Source organism: Carettochelys insculpta, chromosome 12 (assembly GCF_033958435.1).
Source record: "Carettochelys insculpta isolate YL-2023 chromosome 12, ASM3395843v1, whole genome shotgun sequence".
NCBI lineage: Eukaryota > Metazoa > Chordata > Testudines > Carettochelyidae > Carettochelys > Carettochelys insculpta.
Genome location: NC_134148.1, coordinates 19,332,338 through 19,345,177, shown reverse-complemented (window position 1 = coordinate 19,345,177; position 12,840 = coordinate 19,332,338). Strand labels below are relative to the sequence as shown.

Below are 12,840 nucleotides of genomic sequence, written 5' to 3'. Positions count from 1 at the left end.
TGGCTCTCAGTATTCTATGCTGTTATTTAGCTCTAATTTACCTATAAATGTCTTCTAAGAGCCCAGTAAGCAGTGGAAATGTTGGTAATGAGAATTTGAGAGAACCTGTTTTGTGCAAGTATTTCAAACCAAACCAAATAAAACACATTTATGGGCTTTGCTGGTAATTTGAATAGGGGTGCAATCATCCTGATAATTGGTTTTCTCAGGAATGAGAATATTCTGTTTTTGGAGGAAAATAATAATGTACAATAGCAATAGTTGTTTACAGGATTGAGGAGTCAGCGAAAGAAAAAGCCTGAACATTAGGATATCCAAAATATGTGTACTGTACAAGTAGTTATCTAATTACACACACTTCCATCTTTTCATTTTGAAAGCTGTTTTTTCCTTTGGCAACGTTTGTAGTAGATATTTAATTTAATATTTAATTAAATAAAGATTGCAGATATGTTCCAGAAAATTTGGCTATAATAAATAGAGTCTGCACTGGTGATCACAGATACAGAAGACTGACATCTCTGGAGTCTAGAGAAAGTCTGTGTATGTGGGTTGTGATTGCATAAGTTTTACTCTTCTTTATTTTTGTGTTTTTGGATTCATTTCTCTAAAGTAAAAGTTTACAAATTAAAAGAAATTTCTGTACCAATAGCAAGTGAAGAGCTTAACTTCTAAAATGTGTATATTAACTTTTTTTTTCCTGTTTCTGTGTCCAAATTTATTCTGTTCACATGTATGTGTGCAGTGATGCCACTTGACATTGATTATTTGGATGAATTTTAAAAGCTACTTTAAAATCCAAATCCAGGTAACCTTTGTATAGTTGGTAATATCATTTCAGCAGTACAGAAATTAGGTGGTGATGGATATTTTCTTGATCTTGCTTAGCTCCCCAACAACTTTTGAGGTTTCTTTGTTTCCTTGGCTTCTCTTTTGTGTGTATGTAGACAGACTCACTAGCTGGCTTCCATCCTCTGTGCTGCTATACCTTGCCTGACATAATTTTAGCAATCTTCTTGTTTGTTCTGTTCTAAAAAGGGATGGTTTAAAACTCTCACAAACAGACACTACAATTAGTTCCCAAATTTTCTGCAAATGTCACTTGCCCCGTTCTCTTTCACTCCTCAGTTCTTGATGAAAGAACTCTATACTTTAAGGGTACATCTAGTGATCTCTTGAAAGAAATTCTCCTGGAAGATCTGTTCCAAAAAAACTTCTTTTGAAAAAGCATGTCCACATACAAAAAAGTAGATAGAAATATTGATCCACTCTTTCGAAAGAGAGCATCCACATAGCCCCCGCTCTTTCAAAAGAACAGGCATGGGATCGAAAAATCGGATGCCATGAGGACTGCTCTTTCAAAAAACAGGGCCCGGGGAGCATCTACACATACTTTTCTTTTCAACAGAAGCTTGTAAAGGGAGGCGCTCTTCCTGATACAGGAGCAAAAAACGGCTTCTGGAAGAAGAGCCGTGTTCTTTTGTGGATGGTCCGCATGTTCTTTCGAAAAAAGGCCTGATTTTCCAAAAGAACTTTCTGGTGTAGACACAGCCCTAAGGGGGAATGAGTTGTTTCACTACAGGGGACAGGAGTAAGAAACTTTTGAGTCCTTTCATTTCCTTTAAGGCACGTCACTTTACTTTGCCTCTGTAAAGGGCACATCTCCAGATCTGGGGGAGTGGGTCTGTCCCATGAAAGCTCATCACCTAATAAATTACTTTGTCAGGCTTTAAAGTGCTACTTGACTGCTTGTTTGTTTTGTTAGACTACAGGCTAACAGGGCTACCTCTCTGTTACTATTGTGTAAAGGGGTTGATAATGCTTTTCTACTTCTCAGGGCTCTTGTGAAGATTAACGGTAAAGCATTCTGAAGATAAATTTCTGTAGGCATTTATTGTTTTCTTCCTAGTTGGTAGAGAATTCATGAGCAGTGTAGCCATTGCATCATTGTCACCAAATACATCTTTACACTTGTTCACATTTATTGCATTTAGGTGCAACAAACTACAACAGGACGGTGAAGAGAACAAAATGTTAGACATTTAATTTGCTAACACAGTGAGTGGTATAACAGCAAACTAGAATTATGATGGGTCCTAAATAATAAGAGTACTGCTGGCAGTATTTCATAGTGCAGTTTGTCGATGCCAGCAGTCCCAACATTTTTAAGGTTGCACCCTCCTTTATGCCTTTCTAGGCCTGCTCCCTGTGAGCTGGGGCAGGGAGTGGGGCTGTAGCTCCTGCAAGGCAGGGGACAGGAGTAAAGGGACTGAGGCTGGGATTGCAGCTGGAGGTGGGACTGGGACCAGGAGTCAGGCAGGGAACTGGGGTTGTGGTGAAATGTGGGAATACAGCAAAGTTGGAGGCAGGGAGGGACTGGTTGGCACTCCCTGCCCCCGTGGGGCCTAGCCTGGGCCTTGCTGTTCCTGCCCCCTCCCCTGGACATGCTTTCACATCCCCATAAGGGGGCATGCCTTGGGGGCCTCTGCTCTACACAAACACACACACAAGTCTGAATGGCTAGAACGCCAGATACAAATTGCGCTCTTGCCTTAAGGAAAAAATTGACTCTAAGTATGACCTAATGCACAGTGGAGATAAACTGGGTGCTTTGAGCCCTGATCTCACTTTAGCCAAACCCCAAAAATTCAATGGACTTCAGATCCTACTTCCAACCCACTGCTGTTGAACTTCAGAATGAGATACGCTTTCATGTGAAACAGACTTTTAAGTTTATATGCCAGAAAATGTTCTCAGATGTATAGGAGGCAAATGTAAATACATTCTCTCTTATTCTTAAGACAGATTCCTGGATCTAAGTTTTTTGGGATTTCCTTCACCTTGCCCCTAAATTTCTGTACTGGCTTTTGTGAATATTGACATTTAAGGCCTTTGAGTGGTCCTTTTTGAGAATGCTCTGCTGCCCAGTAGTTTTGAAATCATTATCTGGTAAACATTCCCTATGCTTTTATCTTAGTGGTCTTGGAAGTGTGTTCAGCTGATTGTTTTTTAACATTATTTATTGCCACCTTTCATTGTAAAAGCAAATGGAGAGATTGAACTCTTTTGTTCAAAGTAATTGGAGAGGAGCAGATTGAGTGCAAGATTTTAGGAAATTAAACTAAACTAGGCTATGGCAAATAAAATACGTTTTTAAGAAAAAATTGGAAAGACCTGATATAGTAATTCTCCCTTTCTCCAGAAATTTATTTAGGAAACATAATTCAGTGGTTAAAATTATTTATGAAGTATTTGCAGAAATCCTGGTTACTAAGAAAATAGAAGGTCTATTTATTTTTAAGCATTAGTTGACAAGCTGTAAAATTCCCTCTGCATCTTATTACCATCTAGAGTCAATGTCAAACAGAACTTTAAAAGAGAATTTAACTATCCTTTTGTTACATGATTAGGCTAGATGGTAGCTTCCGCACTGTGCAGGTGTTTTTTGTTTGTTTTTTTCTCTTCCCAGTTCTGAAACGCCTTATTCCAAAAATTTGAATTTCATTTTAATGTAAAGTGGAGTATATGGCACTGAAGGCTGAGACAAGCAGTTCACCTTATCCACAGCTCTGCCATCTTAACATAAGAGCAGAAGAATAGACTGTGTTGTCTACTGCCTGAATATGTTTCCAGGTTATTTTACCTGAAAACAGGCCCACCAAGGAGGGCGGGGAGGGGACAGTTGCCTTGGGTCTGGGGCTTCAAAAGGGCCTGGGGCTCCTAGCTGCTACTGCAGTACTGGCAGTGGTGGTGCCTGGAGCCATGGACCCTTTAATTTGCCTCTGCAAGGCCTGGTCTGGGGGACACCAAGGTTCTGGCAGTACTGAGGGCTGGCTGCCTCCCCTTTCCACCTAAGGCCCTGCCCCTTCTAGGAGCGTGGAGCCACCCCTGCTGTCCACCCCACCTTGTTCAGGCTCCCAGTGAGGCTGTCAACTTGCCTGCCTGAAAACGTGTGCAAGCTCCAGAGGTTAAAAAAAAAAGTGAATCCTACCTCAGTCTTGTACATCATCTGGTAGAAGAGCCACTCCATTTATCCAAAATCTTGGGGGAAGGAAGTTCAGCAGTAGAATCCACGTGTTTTAGTAAGACACATACTTGCTCTAGATTTCATGTTTTCCTCTTTTCTGGGTCTAGTTTGGAGAATTCCAGGATCCTTACAATATACATATGATCCAGTGTTAGTTTGCCACAATGCTTTTCCATACAAATTTGTCTTTCAGACACTTATATAATCAACAGAGATAGGCATGCTAGTCTTTAAAGTGCTACTGGACTGCTTTTTTGTTTTGATTATATAATCAAGTCATTCATCCTGTACATTTAGGATATCTTTCTACCACAAAGGACATACATTTTAAAGAAACCCACCATTGCTTGGTTTCAGCAGAGCTAATATCAGAAGTATGAGAAAATAGGGTAGTGCCCAAAAAGGGACAAAAATTCAGGGAGAAGACTTAACATTTAAAAAGACATTACTCTATTTTTATCTTTTGGTTAAATGATGTCACCCTTTTGTACTTACAGCTTTACAAAATCAGACTGTGCTTTTATAGACAGATCTTCCATGTGAATAACAAGAGTTGTCTTTTCTGCCAGGATATCTTATGTTCTTAATTCCTTTTCTTTTGTCTAACTCTGTGAGTTTCTCCACTGATTTTGTGTAAGTACTCTGCTCTACATATCTCCGCCCTTGCTTCATTCCCCTTCACATTCTTCCCCACTCACAGCACTATCAAATAGTAGCATCAGAAGGGAGAGGCAGTTCTAGATGTCTCCTGGACTAGACAGCACACCATGTCTTCCCAAGGTTTTAAGTGCTGCAGGATCGATTCTGTATCACTGGCACATAGTGCAATCCTTTGGTGTCCTTGACCCTCTCTTAATATTCAGATAGAAGAATTTCTAACACAGGGGAGAGAGGGGAAAATAAAGTAAGGGACAAGTTAGAACTATAAAACTAGCATGTGTGAAGTGTGAATCTACTGACAAGTCAAACAAGATCAAATAGGCTTTCTGGCATGTCCTTTGCTGTAAACGTGTTGTTTATAAGGGGGCTCAACACACTTCCTGTATTTATTTAGGAACTAGACAATCTAAAGCGTGTACAAAAGCAGGCTTCTTCCTATCAGAGTGCTACAGAAGTGCGGTTAAATAGGGCTCTCGAGGAAGCAGAAAAGTATAAAATGGAGCTGAATAAACTGAAGCAAAGCAATAAGGTACAGTATTGGTTTTTAAAAAATGATTTAAAAGTATACTGCCTTGTTGTAAAATGCTTAATAAAGGCCACCAAAGATCTTGATCTTGTAACAAGTGAGCACCCTCAAATCATGGATGGCAATAAGAGTTTTGAGTGCATTTTGTCTTTCACAGACTGTTTTTAAAGTTGGAAAAAGTTATTAAGGTAATTAAAATACTGTAACAATCCAGTTGAGCATCAGGACAAGAGTTCCAGCTGTTTTAGAGAATATTGCACCATTGTTGAAAAATGTGATATTATATTAGTTATGTAAAATGTAATGCTGGAGTTTGTCTCTTTCTTCCAATCTTTTTAAGTCTACTATATGATTAGAAATGGAGGGGGAAAAATACTTTATTTCATAGGAAGCGGGAGGGAGGAAGTTTGTCTTTATATTGCACCTGATTGCAAAGTCAGCATGTGGTAGGGAGACGTTTAACTATTTGGGAATCTATCTGTTCAACACACACATTCTGGTTGATATTTGAGAAAAGCAACTGTATCATGAATGTCTCTGTGTGCACTCACCATTACTGACAGGCCAGGCACCAAGTGCACTCTAGAGTGAGAAAAGGTACTTAAAGAGATCAGTGCTTTGACTACACAAAAGCTGAGAGAGTACTTCCATCCTAAGAAAAAAGATAGTTTGTCCTCCATTGGAGGCCTGATTATTTTGCGATGGTAGAAAGTTGCCAAGAACTGAAACAAAAGGAAGGCAGGTATTGGAAGGAGGCAGATACATTACAGTCACACCAAGAAGGAGAAATGCTGGGAAGAAGAGAAAAAGGTCAGGTCAGTCAAGCTATGGAATTAGAGATGCAGTGGCATAAGCAAGAAGACACCCAGCAAGAGGCAGGGGAAACTGCTTTCTGGGACATAGATGCCTAGAGCCCTGCAAAGCAGTGAATATCTGCTTTATAACCACAGGTATCCCCATCTGTGGATGTCAGTGAGGGTATCTGCAGCTGATGTTTGCAGCTGTGAATGCAAATTTTGTTTAGAACCCTGCAAATTTGTGGGTATCTGCATCCACAAATGTGACTTCAGATATCCATGAATCATTTTTGTGGATGCAGATATGATGGGCTCCACAGATGCCCTCCTGCCAACTCCTAAGGGAGGAGTAACATAGTGAAGAAAAATTTGTAGAATTTTTCTATATTATCTGTATTTATGTGCTTTATATAACTAAGAGCAATAATACATTGGATTTGAGCAAAGTATAGTGTATTGTTTGTTTACAACGATGAGCCTTGGGGAAGCATTAAATTGTAAACCAGGAGCTTCCCACCTTTGAGGTGGAATTTCTGGGGGAGACTGTGTTGTTAAGTATGAGCAAATGTCATGGGTTACCCCAGTACCCATATGCTAGGCACCCAGAGATTGGGTTACTTCTCTCAGAAGAGGTTAAGGGCTAGCTCTGTACCCCAACTGTACCTACAGATTCTAAGACGGGGATAGAGAGATAGCCATGTTAGTCTATATTCTATCAAAACAAAAAGGCAGTCCAGTAGCACTTTAAAGACTAACAAAATAATTTATCAGGTGATGAGCTTTCGTGGGATGGACCCACTTCTTCAGACCATAGCCATACCAGAACAGATTCACTGATAAATTATTTTGATAAGATGAGGACAGTAGCTGTACTCCATTCAGGTACTGGCTGCTTAAAATCAGGGGATCTAGGGACTCAGAGGCTTGAATGCTTCTCACAGTAGTTTGTTGGATTGCTGAAAGGAAGCTTCTAAAGAGAAGTGTGAATGATTGAAAGACAAGATACATATACGTGGATTACACAGTGAATACCCACATTCTCTCTTGCTATGTGGTACCAGTATAAATTCTGCTGTCTTAGTAGCACAGAAGAGATTTATCAGTGAGGTGTGGGGTTTTGTTTGTTTGTTAAAGGTACAAGTCAAAAAGCTTTGGTAGCTTCTTTTCTCCATCTGAAATATCACAGATTACTGGTATAATTTTCTTTTGTGCCAGTTCTACAGATAACAGGTTGTTTATGTCCTCCTTTAGGATATAGTCAACCAAGAGCACAAAAAACTTGAAGAACTAAAGATAGCAAACAGGAGACTGGAGAAGCAAAAAGGAGACCTAATGGCAGGTTTCAAGAAACAGTTAAAGCTAATTGATATTCTGAAGAGACAAAAGGTGAGCCTATTAACCTAAAAGCTTAACAACATTTTCTGACATAGTGATAAGAGTCACACACTTCAGGTTATAAAAACAAAAAGCAGTCAAGTAGCACTTTAAAGACTAACAAAATGGTTTATTAGGTGAGCTTTCGTGGGACAGACCCACTTCTTCAGACCATAGCCAGACCAGAACAGACTGTTCTGGTCTGGCTATGGTCTGAAGAAGTGGGTCTGTCCCACGAAAGCTCACCTAATAAACCATTTTGTTAGTCTTTAAAGTGCTACTTGACTGCTTTTTGTTTTGATAGTGTATAGACTAGCACGGCTTCCTCTTTGTTACTATTCAGGTTATAAATGCTAATTGTCAAGATTACCATAAGTATTTCTTCTGCAGTAACATGCAAACTAACAGATCCATATCTTCACTGTCTCCAATAACTGTTATGTGTAGGCAGTGTAGGAAGTTAGTGCTGCTGTTACGGGGGTACAATTAACACTGCTGGTTTTCTCTTTTATGAAAAAGTCCTGAAAACTGGACAGATGATCTCTTCAATTGTGTATCTTGACTTTTTGCCCCTGAACTGGAATGTGTTAAGTGCTACTTAAAACTATAGTGAGAACTCCTGAGCTCCATGGCTTTTTCATTCTCCGAGCACATACAACCTACATAGGAGCAGCTTCCCTATGTTGTCCTGAAAACGCAGGAAATCCCTGTTAGGTTGGGAATTAGTGTAAAATAGAGCTTAGATGTGTGAGTAGCATGGCCTTTCAGTACTAACATGTTACCTTATTGCAATGTTTTTCTGTCGTACATGAGTTGTTTCAGAAAATGCGTGACCCTCTTCAGATAACTTTGCGTATGTTTAGTCTTTTAATCTATGACAAGAACTTACTTTGCATGAGCTTTTTGATATATTGCACTTACAGGCAAAGATAGGTTGGATCACGCATACAATATGCATATGCCAAATTTGGATGGGTATAATAGGTGGAAGCAGCCTGCAGGTCAGGATGTACCACACCACCTTAGGAGCAAGAAGAAAGATATAAATGAAGCTAAATATTACCTGGAAGGGAAGTAGCTGCAACCTACAGCGTTCAGCTTGCTTGCTATTCAAAATGGTTGTCTTAAGACTACCTTGGGTTGTCTCAGTAGATTTAAAGGATAGGTTCCCAGAAGAGAACAATGTGGAAAAGGCTTTATTTATAAGAAGGCATAAAATAGGAAGATCTCTCCAGTTTTCCAGACCTGGAAGCTGGTGTATTACAGGAGTTATAGCCATCTTTTGTTTTGAATTGACAGTATGTTTACATATTAAAAATTCAGATCTTCTATGCACATCAGCTGGTTCCTGTGCTTAATGTTTACCACATCACACTAGTCTAATTCCCTAAGAACACACAGTTGTGCTGAAAAATACTTTTCTGCCCACAAAGAAAAAAACTTTAGCTGGGCCATTGATTTTGCAACTTTGAAAAATTTTTTAAAAAAATCAAAAATTAAGATCAGGACAGAGTGTAATTTACTCCATTGTAAAAGCAGAGGGCTGATAAAAATGTCATCCTCTGTAATACGATCTGAAGCCTGCTCTCATTATATGGCTTTTACAGGCTTCAATATCTGCTGCCCATTTGAATGGTAGATCAGCTTATGTCCTCTAACTTTTTAGCTTAATGAGTATGAAAAAGCAAGGTGCTTATGTGTTTACCACTATCTAGGAGTTGGAGTAACAAGACTTATTAGTTATGAGAAGACAGCATTTCTGCAAACTATTGAGATGTTGGTAGCTTATGTAAGAGGTGCGCAAAGTGGGGGAGAGGGGAGGTGCATCCCACAGCAGGAGCACATCCTTTTGTAAGGGGAGTACAGTGCAAATGGCCCCCCCTGCCCCCCTCCCCACCCCCGCAGCTGGGCCAATCAGAATGTGCACAGGCCCTGAGTCAAGCGGCAGGGGCAGCCAATGAGTTCCCAGCTTGATAAGGTACCTTCCTGGGGTCCTCCCCACATGCACACCTTCCTCTTTGGAGCATCCCCTGGAGACTCCCAACACTCCCCTCCCAAACATCCCACCCCCTTCCTGAGGGCCATCTTGAATCCCTTCCTGTGGTCTTCCCACGGGCTGTGGGGGCCCTGACTTATTGCAGGGACGAAAAGTGAGGCCCAACAGAGTTTGCTCATCCCTGGCTTATGTAACAGGCATTCTTATGGAATAATAGGGTATCATAATTGTAATACTGAAACTGTAAAAGACAGATAACTTCTTCAATAGCTTAGTCATGGAGAATGCATTAAACCTTGTTTAATAACCAGTTATTGGGCAGTCTGTCTGTGAATGCTTTTGCTTTAGTAGTTTGCTTTTTTAAGAGAACACGGATATGCACAGAACAGTAGCAGACTTTTCTGCATAGTTCCTGTAATGATGTCTGAAAAATATTTTCCGACTTCTCAGAAGAAACTTTGTCATCTTAAATATGAATCTAAAAAGTTCACATGACAGCAGAGCTGAATGTTACATTTCTGAAAGTCAGTAATTTTCTTGTAAACATTTTTAAGCCACAAAGGTTGTCAGATTCTTTAATTACTATACCTACTAAAAGCACCTCCGACGTAGAGAAGTATGCATAAGGAAAGGACCAAAGCTCAATTTATAATGAATGCCAGGGTTCAAGCAACTTTTTTACTTTTCATAACTGACACGGAAAGCATAGAAGTTCCTGGGCTGTGAAGTGCCAAGCCTAAAGGTGCCAGGGCTCAGCCCTAGAACATTTTTTAGCACTGGAAAGGATTTAAGGATAAGGCATCTATGCCAATTATTACAATTCTAGCTACATGAAATGTCTCTGAGCCTTCCCTCCCTCCTTCACTTTGAAGTTATACATGATACGTACTCAAAGTAGAAAATCACTGGCACCAAAAACTACAAGTAGCAGCTTTAGCTGACCCACCCCCCACTACCCCCATTTTTGGAGTACTAAACAAAAGCCAAGCTTCTCCCCAGTAATGCTACACATTCAAAAAGAAATTTGAATTGTTTTTTAAAACCTGTTTCAAATTCCATTTCTCTTTGCTTTAAGCTATCTATGCTACAAATGATTTTACATATCAAGTTATTTTCTGTTATACCCCAACTATTGCACTAAATTATGGTAATCTTTCATAGATGCATATTGAAGCTGCTAAAATGCTTTCTTTTACTGAAGAAGAATTCATGAAAGCTCTTGAATGGGGAAGTTCCTGATTCAGTTTTCAACACCTCTGTTTGAAAATAAATTCTGATAACATGCTGTTTTGAAGGTATTTAGTTACAACTTATGTCAACATGGATATCTTTATATTACTCTTGGTAACACTGATAATTTTAAAAGTGCTAAAAGGGTAAACATTTTAATGTAAGGCTGTAAATAGTTTGTGTTGCAATATCTTGAGATGTCTTAATTAATCAAACAATTACCAAAGTAGCTAAAGGGTCTGTAATATTGTCAATAACTGTAATGGGTTAGACAAGCAGTAGGTAGAGAATACATTGTTTGAACATCTATTTTCGTTGCCTTTTTTTTTTTCATACTTATTGTTTGAAACTAATTGAGATAAGATAAACACTGCTGTCCAAATAAAAGTTAATAATAATAATGTATCTCAGAAGACTTAGGCTGTGTCTACACTCAAAAATAACTTGAAAGTTGAGCACCCACACACAAAAAACAACCCTGCTTACTTCGAAGTAGGCTCCCCCTTACTTTGAAGTTAAACGTCTATACACTACGCACTGTCCACTTCGAAGTAAAGGGCCAAGAAATGATGCAGGCATGAGGTCCCATAGCCAACAAGCCCCTCCAGGCTCGAAGGCAGCCAACCCCTTATAGGGCCCCTTCCAACACCCACAGCCCGCACGTGCAGAGGGGAACAGCTGGAGACCATGCCAGCTCTCTCCTTCCCAGAGGACGATGCCCTCCATTACGGCAGCCAGCAGGGACCATAGAGCCATGCATGGGCTAGCCAGATTGTCTCCATCCTCCGGGGGGCGGGGGGGGGGGGTCGCTCCTCGGAGGACTCCTTACTTCCAAGTAAGGAATGCAGAGTGCTACACACACTTAACTTCAAAGTTAAACTTTGAAGTAAGCCACTACTCCTTTCCGGGGAATGGAGTAGTGACTTTGAAGTTAGCCTCCTTTACTTCAAAGTAAGGAAAAGTATGTTTAGATACTTTGAAGTAGCCCCTTGCTTCGAAGTTAACTTCGAAGTAAGTTTGTAGTGTAGACGCACCCTAAAGGTGATAGTTCAAAAATCTCATTAATGACGAAGAAAATAATTCTGATTCATGTTACAACTTGGATGAAAAAACTTTAGCTTTATTGTAAAAACAAAGATATGGGAACTATGTAGGGATAAAGTTTGTTGGCTAACACTCCTCAATAGACCTTTACACTCATAGTTGGGCTGGAATATTAAATACGTTAGTGGGTGCTAGACATATTGTCTTATAGATCAGATAACTTGCTCTAGCAATTAAAATTTGATGTTTGATAAAGCATACAAAAATTTGTTCTTTAATATTCTCTCTAATCTGACATGGAAGTATTGTTTAAAATTGCAACATAGGATACCAGCCTTTATTTTTAAAAGTGATAAATATTGACATAAAAGGTCAATATAAAATGAATTTCTGTATTTTCAGCGGTATTTAATAAATCAGAAGCGTTTGTCTACTGAAATGTTTGCAATTGATTATTTTCTTGACCCCATCCACTTCTGCTGTTTTCCTATGTCTTTTACTTGATATACAGTTTTCAGTCCCATGAGCCCTATATTATCTTTTTCCATATTAAATGCACGTGACTGTATAAATGTTGAATGAAAGTAATTATTCTAAGCATTATTCATTTAGGGTGGATCTACACTACACAGTTTTGTAGACAGAAGTTACTGTTGGAAAATATTTCCCAACAAAACATCTGTTGACAGAATGCATCCACACCTAATAAAATCTCCCTCTGTCAACACCTTCTGTTGACAGAGAGCAGTCAGACCACCCAGCCTTCTGGGGACAGAACAGCCAACCAGAAGCTCTGTCAACTGAGGGCCCTCTGGAGTGTTTATGCTATCTGAAAATTTCCATAAATCAGTAAAGTCAGTGATGTGACACTTTTGTTTTAATAACTTTTAAAATGTGTGTTTAATATAACTTTAACACAAATCTGCCACAGCATCCTATAAAGAGACCATCATTATAAATAAGTCTCGCAATCTCATTCATGTTTTTATTAAAATAAATTTAATGTTATCAATTAGTGCTATGAGGAAAGTAAATTTGTGCAAAACAAGACAGCTGTGTGTATTTTTCTTTTAAGTATGTATGAGTTTGCCTGGTTAATAATAGCTTGCCTCACCATGCGGAGTTAAACCAAAGGAAGCTGCCATGGAAATAAACAGGAAATGAAACACTGGCAAAGATAGGTTAC

The 12,840-nt window shown here is 39.3% G+C and overlaps 1 protein-coding gene across 5 annotated transcripts in view; it reads left to right on the top strand.

Annotated features, from left to right (window-relative positions):
* Positions 1–12,087, top strand: part of TEX9 (testis expressed 9) — a 75,730-nt gene extending 63,643 nt beyond the window's left edge. For all 5 annotated transcript variants that reach the window (XM_075007374.1, XM_075007373.1, XM_075007376.1 and 2 more), the window contains 3 exons: positions 5,082–5,216; positions 7,262–7,396; positions 10,542–12,087. In XM_075007374.1, the coding sequence (XP_074863475.1) occupies positions 5,082–5,216; positions 7,262–7,396; positions 10,542–10,619 (348 nt within the window). In that variant the 3' untranslated portion in view covers positions 10,620–12,087. The remainder of the gene's footprint in view (positions 1–5,081; positions 5,217–7,261; positions 7,397–10,541) is intronic.
* Positions 12,088–12,840: the final 753 nt, after the last annotated feature.